At 40.6% G+C, this 27,188-nt stretch overlaps 1 protein-coding gene across 1 annotated transcript; it reads right to left on the bottom strand.

Moving 5' to 3' along the window:
• Window positions 1-7,527: 7,527 nt before the first annotated feature.
• Window positions 7,528-25,760, bottom strand: LOC104168686 (chromosome unknown open reading frame, human C7orf31). The gene is given in 10 exon segments (XM_009709354.1): window positions 7,528-8,069; window positions 8,223-8,333; window positions 10,400-10,495; window positions 10,710-10,884; window positions 12,026-12,084; window positions 14,312-14,511; window positions 15,633-15,662; window positions 21,569-21,600; window positions 21,602-21,641; window positions 25,621-25,760. Coding segments are annotated over 10 exon segments (1,425 nt in total).
• Window positions 25,761-27,188: the final 1,428 nt, after the last annotated feature.

Raw genomic sequence — 27,188 nt, 5'->3', positions numbered from 1 at the left:
CTACACATATTAACATTCATTAGTCTGTTTGCATTGGTGCCATTTGCCTAGAAGGTTCGTATTTTAAGTCTTTCAGTTATTCACTGTGGTTACACCTGAAATACCTTTACCTTTTTACTACCTCAGACCATTGCACACTGGAACAATAGTTATTTTGCAACCAATTATTGCTATGTAATTCTGTCCTGAAGGAAGGAAAAATAAACCAAATGTGTGAAGTCCAATACTAAAGGAAACATTGCAAAAGAGCCAAACAGTTCTCTTTAAGAGGTACACTGCAGATAGAAGAAGAAGGATGGCCTTGTGAGTCTAGACTGGAACTCAGGAGAACATGGGGTTTTTTCTCAGTTCTGTGATAAACTTCTGGTTTGGTTTTTGACAAATACCTTAGAACCCATTTCTTGTGTTGAAATCATCAGGGATTAGGTGCTTGACTACCTTGGCCTCTTTTCATCCTCTTACTATGTGGAAGTGGGCCAAACCTGAACTGCTGCTAGTTATCAGCTAACTGTGCCAGTGCTGGCGAATCTGTGATTTGTGCTGCAGTCACAGTGGTCTGAGCTGGTTTTAAGGAAGAGCTTGAGTTATGACCTGAGTCATAAATCTTACCTCATCAGAAAACAGTACTGACTAATTTGCACCATTATGATTTCTGAATTGTACTGAAGCTGCTCAGAAGACCAAGTCGTGTCATTTGGAATATACTGATGGCTGTGTGTTTTTTATGTCTTTTACAGGGCATTTGGATGGAAGGCAGGAACTTGTTCACCCAAACAGGTGAGGAAAAAAGATGGAAAACATTATAGTCTGAAGAATAAATAAAAATGCCTGGTGAATGGTGTGCCTCTAATCTTTGCTGCTTGCTGTGTTTTATACAGTCTAAGACAGACAGGGCAAATATGCTACTTCTTGGAACAGCTGGAAAGGCAGAGTCTCTAAGATGCTGCAGTTGCTAAGGGTCACTGCATATTTGGCTTCTTCTCCAGGCAAAGCTAAATTTGTGCATAGCATCTACTTTTGTGTAACATTTTTACCAAGCAAGTCTTGGTTTTATTTTAAGCTCTGTTTATACTGATTTCTTGTGGCAGCGTATTTATACCTTGTGCAGTTGTCTCAGGCAACATTCTGATTTTTATTTTTTTTTAAATGACAAGTGTTACATTGACTTGAATATCTGGATTGCATTCAACACGTATTTTCCATTATTGAAAAGGTAAAGGCTATTCTCAAATTAAAAAGAACTACTGCTGTATAGTCACACGCCTATGTTATAAAGATAAAATATTTGGGAGTGGGACATAGAAATATTTTCTGCACCCCAGGGTGCAGAGTGACAGTTAAAGGTTTTGATCTTAGCAGATGAAGACAGAACTAAGAGTTCTTTCCATATCTGCCCTTCCTGTGGTTTTAGAGAGTGAGTTTTGTTGGGCTGTGGATGCAACTAATTGGAACTAGGAGAGGTAAGGGATATTCTACTATGAGAGGTTTCAGGTGAACAGAGAGGCTGAGAATTGCCCGGCCAGGATGTTGCTGTAGACTCCAGTTAGGCGCAGGGTGAGGCAATGCAGTGTGAGGGTGGGTTCCCTCCCAGCCTGAACTTTATTTCCCCTAACTCTGCTCAAGTGATAACCACCAGTGGCGGTGGTCATACTGGCTGCGTCTGGTCATGACAGCTGCATCTGGCTCAGAGTGGATTTGGGGGAGACAGATAACAACACACTAGCCCAGGGCTAATTTGAGGAATGCGCCTACCGAACCACAGCGCTGGTCAAGGTCTACCTCAAGCCAAGTTTGGAAGAAACTAACATCTGAGGTCAGTATGCAAATGTGACTATGAGTCAACTACCTTACTCTGTAAATAGTGGACAGCCCAGGGCCTGCTGAGAGATCCTGCATGGCAGCGGGATGCACGCCAGGGTCTCCCCTTGAGTATGGACACCTCTCAGGGTTACTCTTCGAGGCTGAGAGATTCCTTATCGTGTCAGATACTCAATAAGTGAATTGGGAATAAGCACTCTGAAACTTTGAAATCTTAGCTAAGTGATATAAAGGATTGATTGTGCACGTATAATCCTTTAGACATAAACCATTGACCAAGTCTGAGACTAAGTCTGGATCCAGCTACACATGAACTTCCCTCTGAGAAGGAGTTTAGAATGCAAGGAAGTCCTTTCTGAACATTGTGACACAACGGGAGGGTCTCCCTGAGAATTTTTTCTGACGCTGTCCTTTATGTAGTAAATAATAAAGTGTACTTTACTGTCGAATCTTGTTAAACCAGTCGTATTTACTATCAAACTTTGTTAATTTGCTGGTTTATATCAATAAACATATTACTACTTCTCTCTTATGAGTGAAGTGTGTCACTCCATCTGTGACGTACAGTAAGCTATCAAAAAAAAGTCACATAACACAGGTAGAGAGACACCAGCCAATCCAGCCAGAGTGCGAAGCAGAGCAGGCAGCTGGAAGATTGCCAAAATATTTCATAGCTGAATCAATTGCACAACCATTATAATGCCACAACTTAATGAGTGATAAATTTACTGATGAGTTTAACAGCTGTGAAAATACCAAAATACTTTGTCCGTTCTTTGATGCTGTGGATCTGTGTCACGGGCATGGAGATTTATTTGGTAGCCATTTCTTTTATGATGAAGTGTCCCCAAGACTGCTGTAGGTAGAGGTCTCTGTCATTCCTGGCATCTGGACTGTGGGGAGCTGGGTAGATTAAGAAGATCCAGGGTTTGGAGTCACTCTTCATCAACTTAAAACAGACACAGACCTCCAGCTGAGAACACTGACTCAATGCCTGTCTGTTTTATGTTGAGATACTGGAGTGCTTTGCTCAAGTATTTGTTCTAGTAGCTGCTTGTAGACTGTTAGATGTCGAGTTATCTGTAGAGTCGCAGGAGAGTATAACGAGGACCTCGGTATAAGATAGACAGAAGTGTGGTATACAACTTCTCTGCAGGCAGTTCATGGTTGGAGGAAAGTAACACAAACAGAGGCATCTTGTTTGGATGAGTATAGAGGAGTAGTGAGTACAAAACATAAATGCATGAAGTCAGGTAATTTGCATGGAATACCAAGAAAGAACTTCCAAGTGCAAGAGTTGTCCTAGGATAGGACTACATCAACTTCTGTTTTACTATCAGAAAACTGATTCTGAATCCTTATAAATCAGTTCCCATAGTGAAAGTAGGCTAAAAAGATAGGTGATTCGAGATAGTAATTTAAAAGAAGAACATTTTTGGACTCAAGGCCAAAGTTAATTAAGTTAACTGACAAGGACATTCACATTTGAAAGATTGAGGACCTAGCAATTTGTCAGAAGCCCAGCTTTTCTTAAAAACATTATTTAGTTGTTTTTGGAAAAGAACTTTAAAATTAACTTTAAGGGCGCATGAATTGAAAGACAAATAAAAGGACATCCTTTTATTAAGTCCATTATGTTTTTAACTTTAAAGCTGGCCTCATGCTATTGTGGAGTCTGCCACAGTTTGCTGGAAAGCTTAAAATAACAGAGCTATAATAAATTTCCTTGAGCATTGTCCGAGAGTCTGATTCCATCTGACAAAAAAACATGCTAAAAGAACAGTAATTTCTACTGGCCTCAATTTCTATTTTTAGGTGGAAAGTAATTGGTTAAAGCTACCACATTTTCATTTTTTTAAAAAATGTTTTTTCTTTCTAATGAATCAAATAGTTGGGAGAATTTCAGCCATGTCCTGTTTGGAGGGGATGACAATTCCTACACTGATAATACATTTGCTTTGGGTATCTGTGGGAGCCAAAGATTACCGTCCTCTCATTTACATGATCAGTTGGGACATTATCTTCTGAATAATCCAAGCTATTGAGTAAGAAGTACTTCTGCAGCAGCTTAAATGAAGATATTGTCAAATTAGTCTCCAAAGCATCCACTTAGCCCTGAGAAAAGCTCCAAATTAAGACTCCTTTTGTAAGGAGATTTGTATGGTTGGGTCTCCTTATGTAATGATGATATGCTAATCTATGTAATCTACTAAAGCCTGCACAGTTCTTGTATTTAAGCTATAGGCCAGACAGGAGGACCTTTCATGCCGTAAGAGCACTAGCATGGCCCCACGATTCAACGAGTCTTAAAAAATAAAAGGTTTGCTTACCTCAGGATTTTCAAAGGAGAAACCATTTATAACATAAGTAGAAATAAGGCTATAAACTGGCACATTTAGCTCTGTTTTCCCATAGAAGTAAAACTAGTGTGCTATGGCAGGCTTAAGGCTTTTAAGTGTATACCCAGTTCTCTGCAGAGCTTCGGGGGCTCTGTGTATAGCAGCAGGAGGAGCTGTTGAATGTGAAGCCTGACCAGGTCAGGAGACAGCGTGTTGATGATTCATAGATCTACAGGCTGTCTTCACTGAGAGGAGATCACTGCTGCAGGTGGTAGCACCCAAGGGATGTTTCTGTCAGTGGAGAGGTGGGATTCCTCCCTGCAGAGATCTTATGCTAGTTTTGCTGCCTGTTGTGTCAAGTTTTCAAGACTTATGTAACCAAGTAATCACCTGACTGGTAGTTTTCGAATCAGGTTTTAATATCCCAGCTTCATTGTCTGCTTGTTTTTACATATGACTTTAGGAATGTGTCAAGTGTTATATCAGAGCAGATTAGTGGTTTAGCACTGTTTCTGGCGATGATCAATGCTGGATGCTTTGCAGACACTAAAAACTGCCCAGGATGAGGTTATTACCCTAAAGCATGAAGTCTCAGAGCACTGAGAACAATTAATCCAAACTACTAGCATTACAGATGTTTTTCTTCTGCTCCTAGGATATGTCTGATTTTTTTAGAATGATATTAAGCTCTTTGCTTTCATCATATTCCAAACAGAAAACTAAACAACTAAACTAAGAGTGTACTTTCTAAGTTTCTTCTTCTGTCTGATGTATTTGACCAAACAAAAGTCCCACAGCTTTTTTCATTCAGGGGCTTACAGATACATAATACAAATGACTAATGAAACTTTTCTGTAGTAAATGTTATGTACTCATTGCTAAGTTATATCTTATAGTTTGTTTGTTTTGTTTTGTTTTTTTTTTGGGGGGGGGGCTATTTGTTTGAGTGGAGTTTTTCTGTTTGGTTGGTTTGATTTGGTTTGGTTGGTTTTTTTCCCCAGAAACAAGAAGTTCCATTTTCACATGTCTTTCATGGGGCATAACTAATCCCCTGTTTTTGATAATTGTTGCTCTTTTCCAGACATTTTTGCTTTTTGTTACTTATTATATGTGCTGAATGAAACTAAATGCAAGAAACACAAGGATTATGAAATAGCATAATATTCTGTCTTCTCTGCAGTTTAACATTAATCTCTGCTGAATGGTGCTAGAGGCAGAGCAAAAGGCAGGAGTCTGCACTTATTTTGAGATCATTCCTCTAGGAGGTAACAAATATTTTAAAACCCTAAGCTAAGTCGTCTTCAAGAGTCTTTGCAGTATGTTTCTTCATACTTCACTTTTAAATTTAATCTGTTATTACGCTGCTCAGTTACTTTTGTACTAAATCCTCTAGATACTCTCCTGTACTCTTCTTGTGTCCTAATAAATGCATTAATCACCTCTGTTTTAAGAACCAAAAGTCTGATTGTTTCTGAGATGTGTAAAGGTGGGGTAGAAAGTGAGTATTCTCTCCTGATGGAAAGTAAGCTTTCTGACTCCTGTCAGTTCATTTTCCTTTTGTCCTCTTGATAGCCACTGAGCCTTTTGTACTCTGAATTCTTGCACAGAAAATAGCGCACTGCTGGGGCACTGTGTCCTGACTGGCCTCCTGAAGATCTCACACATGAATAAAGTAATCAGAGATTTACCTTTCTGCCATGATTCTTTGCTAGTACCTCCTCCTGTAAAGGAAAGTCCAGTGGATAACGACTAACTGGAAGCATGGTTCTGTTTGAGCTGTATATGCAGTGTATGATCCTGGCAGTCTCCTGAACTCTGGGGATTTGCTTGAGAGGAGAGGGGAATATATCTGATCTCTTAATGGGGCAGCTTAGAAGGCTGCAATGAAAAAAACTGTCAATGAAAAACACAATGGCATTTTGCTCCCTCTTCAGGTCCTCTCTGGGAAACAACTGAATAATCCCTCATTTAATCAAGCAGTTAAAAAAACCCCAATGAATGCCTATGTGCTGTTTCTGCTTCTGTAATCGCCACTTGGCTGCAACTCCTTAAGATATTAATTGAAACAATATTAGTTGTGTTCCTGAATTCTGGGTAGCAGCAATATTAATCTGTCAGCACACAGAAAATAGCAATTTAAGTTTATTCTTTGCATTCTTTTTGCAAAGCCAGTTGCTAATCCATGAGATAGCTTTCCACTAAAGTTTACTTTGCTGCTTTCTTATTTTCAAAAGGCTTTTAAAAAATGATTTAAGATGTTTAAATATATTGCATTTGCGGCCTTTTTTGTTTGGTTGGTTTTTGTTCACACTTCAGGAATCCTAAACAGCTCAGTAAGCACAACATGGCAGCAGTGTCGTTCTGTCTCTATCTCTTGCTCTTAACTATTTTTATAACCACCAAGTTAATGCCCGCTGTTTATCCTTAGCTACTATATTGACCACTTGCAGCCATCTAGGGCTAACTCCTAATAACAGATTACATGTTTTCTGTAGCTTACCAGCTTCATTCTAAAGCTGCTTCAAAGCCCTGCTGGGATTGCTAAATCCCATTCTCCCTCTACCAGTCTTCACTGCAGTCTCTATGGCCTTTCCAGTTCTCTTAAACATTCCTGTCTTGGACAATGAGTAAAAAAGGAGAGAGAAGAGGCTGAAATACAAGCCACAATGGGTTTGACATAGGAATGTAGGCTTGGGGAGGCCACGGTCAACCTTAGAACATGGAGGCTTTGGGAATGTGCTGTGCACAGACAAAGAGACTCCACAGCTCACGAGCATCGTGTTTGTCCCTGTGTGTGCGTGGTAGTGCTGACATTATTGGCATTTGACTCCCTGCAGAGTAGCAAAGGGTTCTTTTGACCTGGAAGCTTGGTGCTTGTGAGGGCGTGCAAAGGGCCTTATTGGGTCAGTAACTATGATCCCCAGCTGATGCTGGCAACTGTGTCATAGCTCCTGTCATAAACTGGTCAGGTCCATTGTGAAGCAGCCTGTTTTCTGATCCTCTCCTCGTCTGTTGAAATCCTGAACCTCCCTTCTGTGACCATTAAAAATCATCTGGTGATTCCTAGCCTAAGCTTATTTGAGTTAGACTGTAACGCTCATTTGTGAATCCAATTGGCCTTTAATGAGCAAGCTCTTTCCATAACCAGCATTTATCCCACTAATGTGTTTCTCAAAAGTCATGTTTTCACAGCCTCTAGTCCAAAACAAACTCTTCTAGTCTGCTCAAATAGGCTGCATATGTCCTGGGCTACCCTAGCTGCTCTTCTCTTTACTGTTTGAATTTATTGTGGTTCTTTAGGAAAGGACAGGCAATTTGTATTGAGGTACTTTCTGGTTTTTACTCTGTTTTTAAAGGACCAAGGAATGTGTCAGTTAAAGAAATAAAAAACATTGAAACCATACAATTTGTCCCTCAGTAGGTCATTTGTCTCTCCTCATATGGAATCATGAAAACATTTTTGTGCTGCTGTCTTAGAGAAGGCATGTTGCAGCTCCAGCAGTGCTGTTTGGTGCTGAGGAACGTCACAGCTAGGAATCCATTCAGGCAGTGCTGCCTCTCTTGGCTGGTCCTCTGGTCTCCATGCAGGCTGACATGCTTCTTGATGCCAAAGCTTGTGCAACTAAATTCTGTTTTCCTGACTCGTTACATCCAGTGGTAAGCCTGGCTTACTTAAACTAACTGGGGTTTCCTGTATTGTATATTGATCCAAATGGCTGGGCTTGAAGTCTGCGTAGGAAAGGGAACATGCAGATTTTGGAAGGGATTCAAGTTTGGGCCTTCCTGAAAGCTGCCCCCTGTACAATCCTTCTGTTTTCAATGTGTCAGTAATTTTCTGAAGTTAGTTTATTCGCAGCCTTGTATCCAGATAATGAACTTTGTGGTAGCATACCTGAGACAGAGTGGCCTGCTCTTGACTCACATCTCATTTCTGATCTGTGCTTTCTGTAACTTTACGCTGCTGACTTAGACTGGCCACTGCTTTTATTTTACTCAGCATTGCACCTGAGTAGCAGGTTCCTATGACAATAGGAACCCTGAATAAAGGCAGAGGCATCTGAACACTTGAGGAGTACTGCTCTTGCAGAATTGATTCATGGGGATGTTGACCTTGAAGTAAACATGCAGTGCACCCTTCAAGAGGTCTCACTTGTGAGACACTAGGCAGGAATGTTTCTTTCTATATGGAGGAAGTAACAGGATTTACACTGTCACCTAAGTCTCTTATTTTAACAAGGGCTGCTTATTTTAGCAGACCATTGCCTGAAACTAGTGAAATGGCTCAGTTAGGGGTCTCCCAGGCAAAGGGAAGCAGCCCAAACATTCATCCCTGCCACATAGGGAGCTTAGAGTCAGTCTTTATGCTTTGGAAAAGAAAGTATTCTGCTTCATCCCATTGTATAAGATATAAATGAGTGTAGATGTCTTGTACTCTCTTCTCCTTTCTTCTATCAGCATCTGTCTTCCCATTTGTGGTCTCATAAGCGATATGATAGTATAAACAGTGACTTGCATTAGTGTGTTTTTAACTTCTTTTAGGAACTGTTGCAAGGGGCACTGAGGATGCTCACTGGCATGTGGCTTTTTAGCTTTCTCAAGCACAGTTTGATCCACTGCTTGAATACTGTTACCCTGTATTAATCATTTGTACTGTTGAGGCTTCAAATACTGGTGCAGAGTCAAAGCTGCATTGTAAAGGAACTGTTCAAACATAAAGTACATTTGAATCCTATAGCCAAAGAATGGACTTTAGCAGTTACTGTACTGAGCAATCTGAGTGTTTGGTATTTAACGTAAGTATCCTTTAAGTGGAAAAATGTTGTTCAGATAAATCAGCATGGCCCAGGGAAGGCCTCTGCCAATCACACTTTGGAAGCCAGAGGGCAATAAAACTGCTCGGTTTTGAATTAACATAAGCTGCTAGTCTGGATTTTCATTTCCGGAGACAAGCTGTTGAAAGTGTTCTTTAAAGTGTTCATCATCGTAAAGTGAAACATTTGTTTCTTCACCACACTGGAAAAAAAAAACTAGACAGCTTTTCCATTTCAGATACAGGGATTCAATTATCAGAAACTTGTAAATGCAATTTCGAAAGGGATTTTCTTACTTGGATTTTTTTTTTTTTTAATCCAATAGAAAAAAAGCAGGACAGTTTGGGGACTTTTTATCCAGGGCCATTTTGGGACTATAACTAAGAAAATGACAGCATCTTACCTAGTCGTCCTTCTTCTTGTATGTCTGTGCAGTTTGAGCCTGGAAGTGCTGTAAAGCCAGCAGAGCAGGAATCCATTTTTGCTGTTTTACCTGCAGAATTGCTTAGTCAGTTACAATCAATTAGACCTGTGTATGTGCTCTGCATGACAATGTGCAGGTGTCACTGAAGGGCTTAAGCCATTACAGGTAATGATGCATTAGCAAAACGCAGCTCAACTTGATTTGCTATGCTTATATACCATGTTATGCTTTGTTTGCATGGGCAGCATTTAGTACAAATAGTATCTTTTCAGTTTTATACAGGCCACACAGAATATAAAAATTGTTGAAGGCAATAAACATTGAGTTTTCCAATATAGTTTTTTACATTCTTTAGAGTAAATCTTTGCATTAAAATAGAATGTGATGATGTTACTGATGTACCCTTAAGGAAGAAAGGCAAATCACTCACGTAAATAGAAGAGGATGAATCATAGAAACTCCACCAAACTTAAACTGGTATAGTTAGTAAGGAGGCAATAGTCTGCAATGGTAATAGGTCACTTATCAAATACACGATGTGCAATAAAGACAGTGAGTTGATGAGTTCAGTGGAGTTGTCCTGATTAACACCAGCTGAACATCTAGCCAATATGTTTCAGTCTCGGCAGTGCTGCACCATTCGCATGAGAGCTGCCAATTCATTTTATGGAGACTGTTACTCATACTTCTCAAGGCAAAAGGTCATTTGAATTGCTGTCATGTGTTGGTCGCAACTTTAGATAATAAGATAAAAAATAAGCAGATAATCACAATAACTTTCCCCCCTGCAAACCCTGAACAAGCCATTAATCCACTGCAGAAGTTCTGTCAACCAGCTATGTCAGGACTGATTTAGTATACTGAACTTTTGCCTCTGTTTTAGAGTGAGCTTTGACCTGCGCTTAAGTATTATCAAAGGGAAGGCTTAATTCTGCTAGCTGAATCTGGTAATACTCTTGCCAGTATTACTTGTGGTGGAAGCATGAGATTCTTAGTAAATGCAGTACGTAGTAGTTCCACGTCTTCACCTAGTTCTCCAGTTAATCTGCCAACTGCTTTCACATAATAGTTATGCAGGATAAGGGGATTCATAGAACCTCTTCCTTAATGGAGACATTTTTATTGTCACACATTTTTATTGGTTAGGAAAACCAGATTTAATGCGCAGTCCCCCTGAAAAACCTCAGATAATTTACAGTTTGTGTGGTCTTTGTTACTAAATGACAAAAAATGAATTTCATTGAGAAATTTAGGGGTTAACATTTTGTGGTCTTTCATTGCTATCCCAAGTAAATTAATTTAATTAAAAATGGTTACCTGTGAAGTCCCGACTGTATGTTGTGATCCCCAGAACCCTTTCAGTGTTTCATAGCGTATTGGTTGCTCTTGGAGAGATGTTATGTTCTAGCTCTTTAAAAGTAGATTTACGGGCCACTGTCTTTGGTGGATTTGGATAGTATAATTGACCCTTTTCTTCAGCAAACTTAGGAAGCTGAAGGATAAGAAGAAATAGGTAAGGTATAATCCAAATATGTGTACTGCATGGAAAAGGCTATTTTAAAGGTTTGAAATAATGTGTAGTGTCGCCCTCCCCCCTCCCCCCCCAATTCTCTGTTTAGTAAATGCTAATAAATGTAAAAATGCGGTGGGAAGATGCCTTCAGTACAGTATTACTACTGAAGTGGAAGATTTAAGAGGTACATAATTCAGCTGAACTCAGTTCATATACCTTGGAATCAAGTTCTCCATAGTAGCCACACACACATTAGGCAGAACGTTAGATGCTATGTAAGCTTTCTTTTGTAGTCACGATTATAGACTGCCTTAAAATGGGCTGCCGCTTATTGTTTCCCTTGCCACATCCCTAAGACTGTGTGTCTACAAAGGCTGTATGTTTCTTTGTTCACCGCTTCCCTACACTATTCATAACTTTTTATCTGTCACTAAACTTCAGGCTACATCCCTCTGGGAAGAGAACTAGTGTTTAGCGAAGCTGAAGAATAGTAGAAACATGATAATTCATGAACAAATTTACTCTTCTGTTTTATGGACCAGCCCAGTCTCCATCATTACGCTGGGGAAATCAAGGTTGGAGTGAAAGACCATCCACAAAGAGGACATCTATTTTCCTGAAGACATGGAAACAGAGACACCAGCCTGTCAGTATGTTGGCAGGACTTGTGGAGAGGTAAGAAGGAGCAAAGATCTACTGCTGCCCAATCCCATTTCTTTGGAGGGCTGCAGATCATAGTCTGGGCTTCTGAATGAAGCCCGCCCTCCCCCGAATGTATGGTCAGCAACTATTATTGCTTCTTCTTGTTCTTATCTCCAGAGCTACTTGGCTAGGTCCTACGAGAGCTAGTTAGTACTTAAAGGCCTTCAGGTCACAGGACAGCCTGCTAGCTTCTAATCTTGTTTATATATTGCTCAGGTGGCCAAAATCTGTCTCTAAAGCTTTTCACTCTTTGTATGCATGATGCCTAATTCATGGCCTGAAGCTGCCTGGAACACTACAGGAGATCTCTGTGTAAAAATGTCTCCCAGGAAAGAGATGCAGAGAAATTTCATAAAAAAAAAAAAAAAAAAAAAAGACATTTTGCTCTTTTTTGCTCTTTTCTGTATGAACTATGTACCTGGAAGTATGCATGTGTTCGAGCCTTCTTCTGGAAGTCTTTGTGCCTGTATGGATTACCTACAGGGGAAATATTTAACATGTTCTAATGGAACATCATTGATCAAAATGACAGATGGCTCTGCATTTTAAGCTGTAGGCATATGCTCACTATAAAGACAGCTGGGCTGGTGGAAGAGGTTCTTTCTGTGAGCTGCTGCTAATGTCTCTTCTGCCTTGGTAGACTGAACTCATGGATCTGCAGACAGAACTCATCTTCACTCTTTTGGTACAAAATCAGCAGGGTTAGATCAGATCACCTGTTTAATCAGCATAAGTTAACCCAGCTGGCTTTTTGGAAGCACTCAGTGTGATTATCTGCACCACTAGATCCTGCAACGCTAGTTGTCTCAGGCAGAGGTGGTGACAAGCAGCTGAGGGCTGGATCTTATACCAGGTAAAGCTGCCTTTGCAGAAGGCCATCTGCCCATGGCCAGTTGCAGGAGCTCTGGATTGATTCACACACCATCAGGAAAGATTCTTACTGCGTTTTCTGTGCGTGATTCTTGCAAACAGCAACAACACGCAATAAAGCTTGATGAATTGTGAAGCTGGCTCTGAACTCATAATGTCACCATCAAAGGAATAACTGTGTGCTACTAGGTGTCTTACAAAAATGAAACTGCAGTGCGTGCTTGGAAGAGCTTAATTTCCACCCTGGTTCTGTCACTGCTTTTTCTCTCCAGTCTTTCTGCTTCACTTTCCGTATTTACCTCACAATGATGTTGTCAGCATTAACTACATAATGGCTACTCTGAGTTTTGTAAAAGTGAGGTGTAGAAAAGGCACAAAGTTTTAAGTACAACCTTCCAGTGGTAAAAGTTTACCTGAGTGTGGTCTGGGTTATCTGTACTTAATCAGATATTTCTCCTTCAGTCACTAAGAACTGGAGTGTCCTGATCTCAAAGGAAGTCAAACCATATGGAGGGAACAGCAAATGAAGTTAAAGTATTTTCAAGGAGCCAGTGGTAGCTGCCCCCTTAGCTAGTAATTGTGAACCTGCTAAGCTTTGCTGGAAATACGTCTTGGCCTCTGATGATCTTCCTGTTGTGCAAATACAGGCTTTGTAAGTCCACCTCCACACATGATTAGTGTTTCTTAAATTGACCAATGATCAATGAAAACTGACTAAACATGTCTACTCCTAACATTACATAATCTGTGGAAAGATTTTGGGTTTGGGTGGACAAATCCTCCACTAAAAATGGCTCGTGTACCCAATTATATACATAACTGTACAGCACTGTGCCGATGACAGGCAGTGGCATCTGATTAATGCAAATTGACCTCCTACTTAACATTATCAGCTTTTACTCTGCTGAAAAGCTTCTTACCCATGCCAGTGTACGCTTTTTCTGTTCCATACGGTTATTGCCGAACCCTTCGTGGCAAGCACTGCCGTGGCACACAGAGGTGTTGGCTTTCTCCTCTTCCAAATTCCCCATAACCCTGTGTGGTCAGAAGCTGCCAAGGACTCCTGATCAGTTCATACACAGGATCTTTAAAGTCTTCCAAAACAAAGTAACCTCTCAAAATCCCAATGGAGCAGAATGCCTCCAGGGAAATGCAGAGCAGGAACAAGAAGTTCATGCCCTTTTCCTCCAACATATTATGTAAAACACTCTCAGGCTAAAATGCTGCTGGGGTTAAAAACAAACACTTCATGATGGCTTACATGGTGTTCTGTAAATAATGAATGTCTAGGGCTTCATCTCAGTCTTTGTAAGGGATAAGAAGAGTTGCTTTTTCTCCCTGGACTTTGTTCTACCATCTGTGTAGTGATAAAATATTTTAAATCATTTAGCTCTCATGTCAGGGGCACCTCTGTTGTCCTCAGCAAAGGTATGGCAGGCATGACTTTGGCCCCAAAATTGCTAGTTTTTGATCCCACTGATGCAATTTTTTCCTTTATCTTCCATTGTTTTGGACCATGAAGAATTATTTGTCTGGCAGAAGATATCAGATACACTAAATGATCCATCTTGTGGGGTTTATCAGCTATGTTAATAGCTCTATTGGCCTCTGAGGCTACAAGGTAGTCACATGAGTCGGGTTTATTCATCATTCTCAGTGCTGAGGTTTCCTCCATGGAGACTGCAACTATCAGCACACAGAGCTCTAATTTAAACCAAGATGCTCAGCTTGACTACTGATATATTCAGATCCTGGTCTGTTAAGATTCAGTAGAAAAGGGTCGTGTCTTCAGTAGTGTTTCTAAATACATTTCAAGAATAAATGTTAAACCAACAGAGTGCTGTCGTAACTCTGGTCTTCCTCGGAACAACCACATCAAAAGCCTTGGGAGAGATATTGGGGTGGAAAGGCTGATCACTGCTTGCATCGATCCCAGTGTCTCAATCCTCAGGTAATCTGAAGTTTGGGAACTTGGTGTACATAGAGATGTGGGTCTGGTAAGGATGAGAGGTGGGAAATGGCAGGCACAGTGACCTTGGAGTGGTTGGAGTTGTCAGGACAAAGGACAGAAATAAAGAAAATTTCCATATTTTGCATTTCACAGAGTTTTAGCATTAAATATAACACTTTGCAAGAACTGGGAGAGAAGTGAAAATCAGAAAGATGCTGTCTTAGTTGTTTAATCCCCTCTTGCTTGCACCCTGCAAAGAATTCACAATGATGATTCCCTTGCAGCTTTTGTACATAATCAGTCATACCAATTTACATTTACTTTTATGTGGCTTAAGGGAAGGAAAATGTGGACTTCTGATTCTTGCGCAGCTCCGGTTAATAGTAACTGAGTTTGTGCTTGTGAAATCAAAGTTTGCCTCTAAGAACATGTTTATTTCTGGGATGAAGGAGGACAAAGCTAAACTGGAGAGTTTTGTGGGATACTGAGAAGTGGGATTTCATGGAGTGCCCATGTTCCTGCAGCTGTTCTTTTCAGCTTTCAGTTTTTCATGATAGAATAATTAAAAAACTTATTAAGATCAGGGGAATCCTGAAATCTTCTGAGGAAAATGAAAGCAGTGGTTTATTCCAGTAAGAGAGACTAGCACTCTGTTTGGATTCTTCTAAACTTTACCATAACTGCATACAGCAGCTTACTGAGAGCAAACACCTTCCCCAATTGCTGTATAAAGCAAAGTCACAATCTTATACAGGAACCACATTCATTCCATTCCTGTGGCTGTGCATCACGACATAACGAGATGTCTTACCAAGCTGGACTTTTCTGAGGCTTCTCTTTCATAAATCTGCTTTGTACATACTCTAGATCCCTTAGCTGTGCTTGGTAGGTGCTCCCAATCACTTTAATTCACATTAGGTAAAGAGGCCATGAACAACACAGCCAAGAAAACCCGATTAGCCGATAGGCAAGTCAGCAAGATCCGCGTTTGTTAGGAGAGTGGGTGTGCTGGGCAAACACTGCTAACCTGCTAAACCTACCATTATGTGCTTCATTCGAGAGAGAGGTTTTTTGCCTGGTAGCATTGCTGCTGCTGCTTATTGCCAAGGAACCTGCACTCTGCAATTATGACTGTAAGAGAGAAAACTTGCTGTTTGATTTCATTAAGGAAAGATAAGCTATAATATAGGTGAAATGTACCTACTTAGCCAAACTGTCTGGTGGTTTATGAAGCCTATATTAGGGAAGAAAAATCATAAATAAGTTACCTGAGGTGACCCATGTTTGTTTGCACCTCCCACATTTTATCTGAATCAGTGCAATCAGTATACATTAGAGACAATCAGTGTGTAAGCAGTGCAGACAGTATTCTTACTGATACCTCTCATTACATGAGGAATGTTTTGTGTTGCCAGGGGCCAAAGACTGGAAAGACACTGGGAACAAGTGACGTGCAGAATGACTTTTTAAAAAGCATGAGGAAAAGATCTAGCCTCTTACACTTTTGTGTAATAAGCTCTATATTAATTAACAATGGCATGTGCTGTTAGTAAAAATAAATCCTTTTATCAGTAATGCAAAACAAAAAACATGTTCTGTTTATACTTGCAGAGGAAATACTTATTCATTCCATGCTGTTAAATTATTTATGTTTTACCATGGAGACTTATTTTATGCTTCAAATAAATTTTTTAAAAAAGCAATTAACAGAAAACACTAACTTTAAAGGGCAAAAATTTAATCACTGAGTCTAGCTAAGAGTCTGTTGGCAATTGTGCCGCATCAGAAAAATATCCAAGATTAAAAAAATAATTCATTTGCTTAATAGTTCTTTGTGGTATAATGAAAAAAAAAAAAATGAAATGCCTGAACTATAGTATTACTGGACTAATTTAAGTGGTTCACCTGGAGCTCCAAAATGTCGTGTATTTCATGAGAAAGGGTTATTTACCAGGTCTTGCTTGAAAGTGTGTCTACTGTATACGGGTGGGAGAAGTTGTCTGATGGTAGTCTTTTTTTAAGCTTTATTATTTGTACAGTGATCACACAAAGTTTCTTGATTCTACGAGCTAGTCCATACCAAAATCATATTGCTAACCCTCCTTGTTTTTCTCAGTGAGGACAGGGATGTCCCAGATTCATTCCCAGGCAGAAGATGGTGATAACTTCTCAGGGCTCCTCCCCTTGCTCAGTTTGAGACAGGGCCCTGTGGGATGCTAGTAGACCCCAAGGGGACTCCATCCTTTTGGCCTTAGTGGCTCCTGTGGGAACTCTCTCCCTCCCACAGCCGGGGATTACTCAGTAGCCTGGTTAATGCCATAGCTGTGACAGGGGAGCTGCACCCCAGCTCTCTTCAAGTCACCTGTGACTCAAGAGCTGCAACTTGGCCACTCTGTTGTTGAATTAGTCTCTATAAAAGTAGGTGTTGCAGTTACAAAAAGGAAATACATCCCCTTGCCCAAAGAACTTAAATACAGTCCTGTGCTTATTTCTTTCCGTACTGAGATGGGTGTTTTGAAGATAAACTTCAAGTGACAGGTCAATTTTGTTCACACGTTCTGATGCAAAATGCAGAAGTCATGCATTTCATTGTGAAATCTATGCTGTGATGCTGTGGGACTCCGTGGGCTCACCATGAGATGTGATACTTCACAAATTACCATGCCAGCGTAACTCAGGCCTAAACTGAGCTGAACAAAAGATCTACTTTTAGTGTGTGATAATACAAAGATAAGAGGACTTAAACAAAGTGTTGGATTCTGACAACCATTTGTGTGTTGTTACATTTATAATGACCTGGGACTCTGATTCAAACTTTATGTCTGTCTTGAAAATGGAAAGCTTTTATGGAAACAGCCATACTTACAGAACAGCAATCTTTAAAAGTTTATTCCACAGGTACTTCTAATTGATTTTCCATTTCCACAGTTAGAACTGGTGCTGTATGTCTACTGGTGCCGTAGACATGAAGGAGAATACAACTGTGCTACAATTGTAATATTACAACACAATGTGAATTGAAAAGAAACACTAAGAAGTGTTTCCCATTTCCATTCACATTGTATTACAATGTATAGCATGTGATACAATGTATCACATTGTGTAACAACGTGTGGCATGTGTTACAATGTATCGCATGTGTTACAATGTATCGCATTGTGTAACAATGTATCGCTTGTGTTGCAGTGTATCACATTGTATTACAGTGTGAATTGTTACATTCTTCATTGCATTCATTGAACATATACATTCCTGATACAAATAAGCATATATAAGGACAGTCAGTCTGCTTTGTGCTCTGGCATGGCAGAACTGCTTAAGCACCTTTGTAGAGCACTTTTCATTATAACATCTAAACTTAAGGCAGCAATAAAATAAGGATGAACATTCATTTTCATGACTCTGCTATGATTTAGTGAAGCTTTGTGAGCTCAGGTTGTAACAGCTAGCAAAGCTTTGCATTTTCAAAGGTGAATGGTTGTTTAGAGTGTTCCTTATAGTTTTAAAACTCAAAGTGGGTAATCAAGCCTAAGGCCCCCCAGAATGGATGGCAGTATAGAAAGGCAGAGCTCTGGCTGGAGAGGAAGAAAGGAATAGCGTCTTTTGCAAATTTGGCACTGAAATGCCTTCACTACAGTTCTAGTAGACTTTTGCTGGAGTCTGCCAGCATCATACAAGAAACAGTTGCTCAGTATTATGTTGTCTGCCCCTTTATATTCAGTCCACAGAGAACATGGAGTCTACCAGTCTCTTGAAAAGAAGTCTGACTTAATCTGGAGGGACTTATGCTCCCAGTTTGGAAAGCCCCAGAACAAATCCAGGGAGTGGTCCAGATGGACACCATCCCCTTTCCCTAACAATGAGTGCACTGTGGGCACTCTTTGAACAATTTTTGATAAAATAGGTATAAACCAAGTTTCATGTGAGGGAGAATATCCTTATGGAGACATTGGCTTTGCCTGCGGTAGTTCTGCAACTCCCCTCATGTAGCGCAGAGGCGCACTTGTTCAGTGATGGTCATAAAAGAGACATTGGAACCTGTGTGACCTTCATGAGGGGCTCCCACTTAACCACTATTTTTTTACTCTCCAACATACGGTAGGAGCCTCTGAAGATCTGTTTCTTCTCTCAGGTGTGGTGTTGGCCTGAAAGTGATGCAGTGTGGGGAGCCTCATGACCTTCAGCTGCTTTTCTAGATCAGGCCAGAGAACTTTTTACCGCTCTTTCCTGTTAATTTCCCATGTACTCAGTAAATTATTAAGAGAATAAGATGTATCACTCTTGCCAATTTTAACAGGAAGCAAATTATGACTGGAGAATAAAACGTTTCACACATGTGAATTGGCTTTCTCTGCAGCCTTTTATTCTTGCAAAGGGAGGCAATCACTTATCTTACCTAACCTTAAAACCTGCTTGGTCAGGGAGTCACCAGCAGTCAAGGAGCTGGGGGACAGTCAAAGGAGTGTAAGTATTGTGTGGCATGATAAACAATGAAAGCAGGTTAAAACCCACATGGGAAAAAGCCAGTTTTCATTCATTCTGTGCTGTCACCAAACCCACTGAAAACCTCATTGGTGTGAATTGTCTGTGGAAGGACAGCTGCAAACACTCTAGCCTGACGTAGGGTGTATGTGTATAACTAGGGTTCTTGGCAATGGCTGAAGGGTGTTTTTCAAGGCCTTTCACAACTTTTGCAGTCTTATTTAATGTGAATTTGAGGACTCATTACACATTTAGAAGGGAGGAGGCAACTACTTTTCTCCAGGACGTTTGACTGGGAGGGCGCATGTACGTGACCCACTGCTAACGCACTTACAAAAGCACATCTGCACAAACCCAGTGATTCACCCTAGTGCAAAACTGCACAAGGATACATAGTGTGTGTACTTAAGGCAAAGAAGTAGTTGTTCCACGAAAGTGTACAGAGTTATTGCAAATACCTGGTAATTAATTTCCCACAAAAGACAGTAATGGCTCAAAGGAGCCCTCACAGGCTATAAGGTAAATAAACTGAGTGTTAATAGCTCCCAGGTAGGCCTGCAGAGCACCACTTGAAGGATATTTTTCAGGAAAGGTTCCATGTGGCTGTCATTGCTTAATAGTCCCTGACAGTAGGAAGAATATTTGCCCTGAAAGGCTTTGGACTATGAATGTGGAAGATTTTTGTGTGTGTGTTTCACTTTTTGTTTTAAAGGATATGTTCTTTCTTTCAATTTAAAAATCTTCCAAAGACTGAGAAAATACAACCTTATAGTAAAAGAAAATGCTTAAACTAGGACAAAGCATAGACCATAAAATATTTTTAGAGACCCAGCATGTTTCAGATCAAGATGTGAATGCAAAATAATGGATGAAGTACATCAACGTGCTGTTGATCAAATATTCAGGGTCCAAGGTCGTGTACTTTTCAGTATGTACTGGGGCAGAGTTTGATCTACTCCTCTGTAAAACCTCCTTCCTCCTTATACAGCTAGCACAAGGGCATAGAGTCACAGCAGTCCCTGGTTCCTTCCTCTTAAGGAAGCAAATCCCCAGAAAGGTGCCGTGACCTTTACCTCAGCCTGTGTACATGGATGATCCGTTCTGCTAAGCAACTGGCATGAGGAATGTTGCTGTGAAATGAGTGGGTCCCAGAGCATCCCTATCCAGGAAGCATTTGAGGTTGGCTGGCCTAGGAATTACTGAAAAGACAGCAGGCCTCCTACCCCATGTGAAGTGCAGTTTTTAATTTTACTTCACAGTTTGGATGTGTTTGTGCTGTCTCAGGGATACTTGAAATGTCACATAACGGGACACTGATTTGACTAGCAAGTCATAGTGGACCAAATTGTTCCCCAGCATCATTCCACTGCAGTCAATGGAGTTTTCTTGGAGATGGATTAGGTAATAAAACAGAACCAGCCAGCTTGACTGTGCAACATAAGAGTGCCCACTTTGCATGGATGTTGGTTCTAAAAAACTTTAAAAGTGCTCCATTACCTTACAAAAGTGCACAGAGCAGTTCTTGTCACTTAGTGTATAGGAAACTTGGAGGAAGAAACTTGCAGGGAAACTTGCTACTTCCTCATAGCTTGTAATCAAATTCTGCTGAGGCAGCTTACAGCCAATGTCTCTAATGTGCATTGCTGGTCAAAGGCTGTAAGCTGTCCCAGTAAAAAGGAGTTTTGCCTTGTGCACTCTTTTAGGTAACCACACTCACTTCTGCTTGTGCTGCATGCTGTAATGAGTTAGTAAAGAGAGAAGCCTGGAAAAAGAGTGGATTACAAAGAGCAGGGTTGCAGGTTTCCTTGTATAGCTTCTGTGACCTGTTTAAAATTAGCTCTCCTACTTTTCTAGAGTGTTTGAATTTACACAAAATGAGGAGCACGTACCTCAGATGCAGGGAGTCTAAAGGGAGAATGGTGGAGTCAAACAATGCTCCCCTCAGCCCTATAAAGATAACTGGGAAATCGTCACAGAATTATTCTCAGGTTTCTAATGTGCTCCAGTTTCAATGCTAATACGAAAGGTGTAACTTGTTCGTTTTCTGCTTTTGAAGAATTTACATTTACACTTTAAATTACCTTAATCTAAAATCTCGGTAGTTTGATCAAATTTGAGCGTTTTGCTGGTGCCATCAAGTGGCAAAATATTGGACTGCAGAACTCCAGCAGCATCCAAATTTGCTCAATCTCATGTCTCTTGAACAGCAGCGGTGAGGAAAATAATCCTTGCCAAGCCTCCTCCAAAAATACATCTATCTCTCTCTATATACACCAGAAAAATGGACTTAAATACACATGGTGTCATGGTTACTTCATTTACTTCATTTTGATCTGGATTCTAACTAGTAGAAAAGCTAATATTTTGTAGTATTACAAGTTGATAAATATGGACAACTTGTAAAGCAAACTCAGAGACCCTTGTTGAAGAGATACTAAACTGAAGGGGCACCATGCCGTATTCGGAATTTCCTTCCCAAATGCGTTTGCTCTCCTTTGTTAGTAGCTAATCCCTTTTTACAGAACACAGCCCTTCAGTTCTCTTATCATATCTGCACTTCATATCATGTGTGTGTAATATCACCACAGTAGAATGAATATTCAGTTTGCTGTTACATTCACTAAATTCACAACTGGTTAACACACAATTTAAACTTACAGTTCATCATTCATATGCACAACACTTTTTTTTCAGTTGGATGACATCATAGTATTGCTCAGTGGGAAAGCCTCTGTGCAAAGAGAAAGCATAAATGTATAAAACTTATGCTCTATATGCTTATAAAAATCCAAATAGATTGATATATTTTTGTCTTGATTTCTCAAATAACCCTTAATATCAAAACACATAGCTGCTACCAGTGTGGAAATCTATTCTGGGTTTCAAAATCTAAGTCGTGCAGGGCTGCATTTTGAGAGATGCTGAACACCCATGCCTGAATCCAAAGTTCCTGAGAACACTGAGCATTTCCCCCTATGAAAGCCTGGCCCTTACAGCCCCTCGCCGTGCACACCTAACACTTAGTAGGAGCTGTGGGAATGCCTTGAATGGGTGCAGGTTCCAACTTTTGACCCTATTGAGTTATTCCTACATTATGGGGATCACTTTCAGCTCCTTCTGATGCCAGAGGGCTCCCAGAATCTAGCCAAACTGCATGATGCTTTTCACTGAAAAGAATCTGAAGACAAGACAGGACCTTGTCTGTCTTTGAGTTTACACAATGGAAAACAAAGCAGTTGTTAGTATGGGACATCAGGTTAAAAAACCCCAACCAACCAAACAAAAAACACAACAGAAGAAAGGGCAAATGGGAGTGCCAAAATGAAGGAAATGCAGTTGGAAAAATCAGCCATAACCAGTAAGATTTTCCTGGTGTTAGAAATAACCTTATAGTTCTGACCTGGCCTTGCTAAAGCTGAGCTTCACCTAAAGAGTCTAATCAAGTGTGTGTTGCTAAAAGGAATGGATGGCCTTAGTTGCATGGCTGAAGAAGAGATGTTGGCTGCAAGAAAGGGAGAGAAATAGTGCTGAATCAGAAGGGATTTGTTTGACTTTTGTGGCTGGCTTAATGGACTCCCAGGGCTTGAGGGTTATAGCACAGTCTAGCAAGAACATGCTCATAACACTCTGGGTCTAACCACAAATTTGGAATGGGTATTGTTTTCTCTTTCCTCTTTAAGCATGTCCTTCCCACATGAGCGATGTCCAGTGTAATGCGTGCTTTTGTGCCATGGGTACTGTCACTTGGGCAACACAGGCATCTGTGGTCAGGCTTTCCCTTCCCTCTCTCGTGCAAGGCTGTGTGTTGAGAAGTGCCGAGCACCTCCATCGTCAACTGAAATCACTGAGACTCCCCTGCTCCCCTCTCAGCCCCATCACACCACAGTAGTATCCGACTGCCATCCCGGAGGCCAGGTCCCGTGCACCCTTCTGACAGGAGAGCTGGTGCTGAGGGTGCTCCCTTATGACAGACTGTGCCACAGGAAGGTGCTACTGTGGAGCAGCTATGCTCGCTTTAGAGACAAATTCAGGGGTTTAAGAGGTCTGAATGCTGATTTGGGAGGATCAATGCATACGTAGGATTGCCAGGACACAAACGGTCATTCTAGCATTAAAATGAAAACCTGCTGTTTTGGAAATGCTTAGATTTTGTGTAGTTCAACTGCTGTGCTTGTGAAGATGCACTTTTCACTAATTCTGTGTTTGATGCGTGTGGGTGACATGGCTCAATAAGTAAGACTCACTTTGCATTTGGAGTCTTTTGGAGCAGTGCCTCTGCAAAGTGGCAATAATTGTATCTGCAGAAGGACGTCTTTATGTTCCTTGCACTTACTTTGAAACAAGAGATGGATGACTTCTGCACTGGAAACTGCCTCTCCCACTTAGAAAGGCATGTATAGTTGTAGTAACTTGGCTGTAACTTGGAGAGGGGCCTGGCTGTGGGTGGGGGTTAGGACCAGGTGATCTCCACAGATCCCTTCCCAGCTGTGACTCCACCGCTCAGAAAAAGCAGCTCTCATGAGCTGTTGTCCCTGTGCTCTCCCTGCACCTTGGCATCTGCTGGGTAGTGCTGGGTAGCACCGGGCATCACTTCATTTCACTTTCCTCTTAAAGCCAGCTATACCAGCCCCTTGTTTCTCAGGGAACAAGAATTCCTTTGGGTTCTGCAGCTTTATACATAAGAAATTTGCCAGCATGTGTCAAAGCTGCAGATTAGTCATGTAGAGGTGCACTGGAAAATGTATTCTTCACTTTTTTCTCATAAAATTTCATAGACATCTTACAAAATTATTTTAAAAATGAAGCGCAAGCAAACACATCCCTCTTACCACTAGGTTTAGAACGACAGAGTCTGTGACTGGTGCTTGCCCTGTGTACTATACTTTCACAGCCCAAAGTCCTACACGTATATAGGAAATACCAATATCAGCATAATCTAATAATGTCTTATTTACTAGAAGGTTGTATTTAAATCAACCCTAACAGTGGGATTTTATTTAAGTATTTTTGTATGGTTCTTATGAAGAAGCAATATTTGCTCCATAAATATCAAATAATTCTCGCTGTGGATATTTCCTGAAGTTTTATTTACAAACTCTATTATAAACATATTTATTCAGGCTTCTCATACTTCTGCCACTGAAATTTGTGCCAGTGCTATCAGAAGCACAGCAACAAAAACACTTCGTTTTCATCTTGCCCACTTCAGCTTTCTCCTCTCTAATTATTTGCACTAGAGTAAGTTTCTGATTAATTTCTAGCCTATATCTCTGGTAGGTTTCATTGAGATCAGTGAAGGTGGTGCCCTTGAGGATACTGTAGCTCTGCTACTTACCTGGAAGCTAATCTGTGTAATACAGAAACCTTGTGTGGAGGAAAGGCTACTCTGTTTTGCCCCTACAATAGCACTATTAGGATTGTGGGTGCCTGGGTATGCTCTGAACAACTCTTCTGCAGTATTACTTTACTGTGAGGGTTGCCCGAGACAAACAACAAATGGATGTTATGAATATGGGTTTATAAAGTAGCTTGCAAACCTTTTCTACCTGTCTGACTGCTAAGTCGGGTTTCTGAGATGGGGCATGTAGTTGCTGAGACTCATCTACCTTCCTATTAGATACTATGCCTGAGTTGGCCAAAACTTTGCTTGCTTGCAATGTGAGGGTAGGAATGTAAAGACAGTTACACAGACTACATTCCACCTAGGCATTTTCCACCTTGTGGTAAAGAGAAGACTTGTTTCTTGACCTCTTTTTCTCTTCAGAGTCGGATTCACTTGGATGGATGAGGGCCTTTACACTAGTGTGCCAGAACAACAGATATTCCAGGGGATTGCATATTCAGACCAGAAAAACACAAGAGCAATAAAACTTCTTGTTTCAAGCTTATTATACATTCTTGCACTGATCCTGTCACTGTGGGGTCACAGCACCTTGCCATGCTCCTGGGATAGAAGTCCCATCAGCATCATCTAACAAGAGCAAGTGCTGGATTCTCCACCTGGGACAGGGTAATCCCGGTCATACATACAAACTGGGGGACAAGAAGCTGGAGAGCAGCGCCGCGGAAAGGGTTCTAGGGATTGGGTTGATGGCAAGTTGAATATGAGTCAGCACTGTGCCCTGACAGCCAGAAGGGCCAACCATATCCTGGGGTGCATCAAACACAGCGTCGCTGGCCAGTCGAGGGAGGTGAACAACTGCTAGACCTGTTGTTTGTGGACAGAGAAGGACTAGTAAGTGATGTGATGGTTCAGTGGCCATCTTGGGCATAGTGACCATGAAATGTTAGAGTTTTCAATACTGGGTGAAGTAAGGAGGGCCACCAGCAGAACTTCTACCTTGGACTTCCATTGGGCAGACTTTAGCCTGTGTAGGAGAAATATGTGAAATACGCGAAATATGCTAATTTTTTCCAAATTAGAAATGCAATATACATGTTGGTTTTATTCTTTATGAAAATTATTTCAGGAGATTTTGAACCCTAAAGCCACAGTATAATGTATTTTAGCAGTCCTCGTCTCGTGTAATCAACATATTTCCCAGGGAACTGATAGACTATTGCACAAAGTAGAAAATGTTTTGTTTCATTAAAACAAAAAAGAAAAATAGTATTTTGCCAGAAAAACATAACCATTAGAAAATACTTTCAGTAACAGTAAATGGATATCAAATACTTTTAATGGAATCATTTACCTTTATGAGTTCTGTTCTTACCTGTCTTGTAAGAGAGTTGGACGAGAAGGAATTTGAAGTGGAGTTAGTACCTCATTGGACTCAAAGGTTATTGATAGGATTTCAATTCATTCTATTTCTCTATAGTAGTGGGGCAGGTCATGCAGCAGCATCATGTTTCATATTTGAGCTTCTAGGGGAAGATACAGGGATAAAATACCAAATAGCAAAGTTTTTTTTAGTGCATCTGTATGCTAAGGAGGAAACATAGATGAGTTCTGCCTAGTTCTGGCAAGTGTCAACAGGAAACAATGATTGCTTTTACTACTGCTACTGGTTATTTGTACCAGGTTACAAAATAAAACAGAAAAAAGAGGCAGATTAAAGAGAGGTGATACTGTTGCTTTGTGTTACTGATGAACAGAAGCTAGAAATAAACTTTCAAGTAATGGGAGGAGAAAGTTTGAACTTTCACTCAGAAAGTCTCACTTGTGAAAGTCTCACTTGGTGAATTCAGATTCACTGTAAAGTTCTTCCAGTCCCATCTGAAAAGGACAATATTAAATCCATGATACTTTTCATAGCAAAGAATTTTTTCCTTAATTGCCATGATTTTTGTCTTTCTGCATCTATGCTGAGGAGAAATGTTTCAGTCCTCCTCTCATTTGAGTGAAGTTGTATTTCAACACTGGTTGATGAGCTCTTTGTCAGGAGAGATGCTATATTACGTCAATATAAACCCGTCTGCTCTCTAGAACACCATGTAGGCATTTATATCTGAACAAGTAGCCTCTGTTCTGAGCTGCTTTTTTGTGCAAAAGAAAAGCACCAGGACTTGCACTTTCTAGCCAGTGAAGCTCAGATTCAGACCATTGACAGTCTTCTCTCAAAAAACACCAGTAACTTCTTGAATGAAGTATATGAAGAAGCACTACTGCTTCCTCCCTCATCCTCCAGGAGCCAGCAGAGCATCCCCTTGTATCTGTGCCCTGCTTCTTCTAGAAGAACCCTTGGTTTTCCTGAGGAAGCCCTCAGGAGCCCATTTGCTCTCTGACAAGCTCAGTAGCGATGTGTAATAACCTTTAGTAGAAGTTCACAGGTACAAAGGGAAGCACTGAATTCACTCTGCTCTCCACAAGCTGTGACAAGCCTCCTTTTGACTAAAAACCAATGGCTTATTACATGGAGAAGGCTGAGAGGCCTTTGTTTTACCTCCTTACATTTTGAGTTGTACCTTTAAGCCCCTTCTGCATTGGTCCGCACTTAATGGTCTGCTAGCTTTTGGATATGGATCTTACAATGGCAAGAAGAGTCTGACGAGAGTGTCAAGGAGAAAGGAGCAATATATATCCGTCTCACTGATACATGTTTGCTATCCTGACTTTGGCCAAGCTTTGACGAAAAGGACATTTTGATCAAGCCCTCTTCTTCTCTGGCGTAAGTCAATGAAATGCAAAAGATTTTGCGTTGCCTTATTAAAACAAGAAACTAATTTGAAAATATTTGAAATATGTTATTCTTCCAGGATGTCTGGGGGTTTGGGCCATATGTATTGTAAGAAAAGAAGCTGATGTAGCATGTTCAAGCGAAAAAATTCAAATGAA

This window comes from Cariama cristata, unplaced genomic scaffold (assembly GCF_000690535.1).
Source record: "Cariama cristata isolate BGI_N322 unplaced genomic scaffold, ASM69053v1 scaffold6231, whole genome shotgun sequence".
NCBI classification, from domain to species: Eukaryota; Metazoa; Chordata; class Aves; order Cariamiformes; family Cariamidae; genus Cariama; species Cariama cristata.
This window is presented reverse-complemented; position numbering and strand designations above follow the sequence as displayed.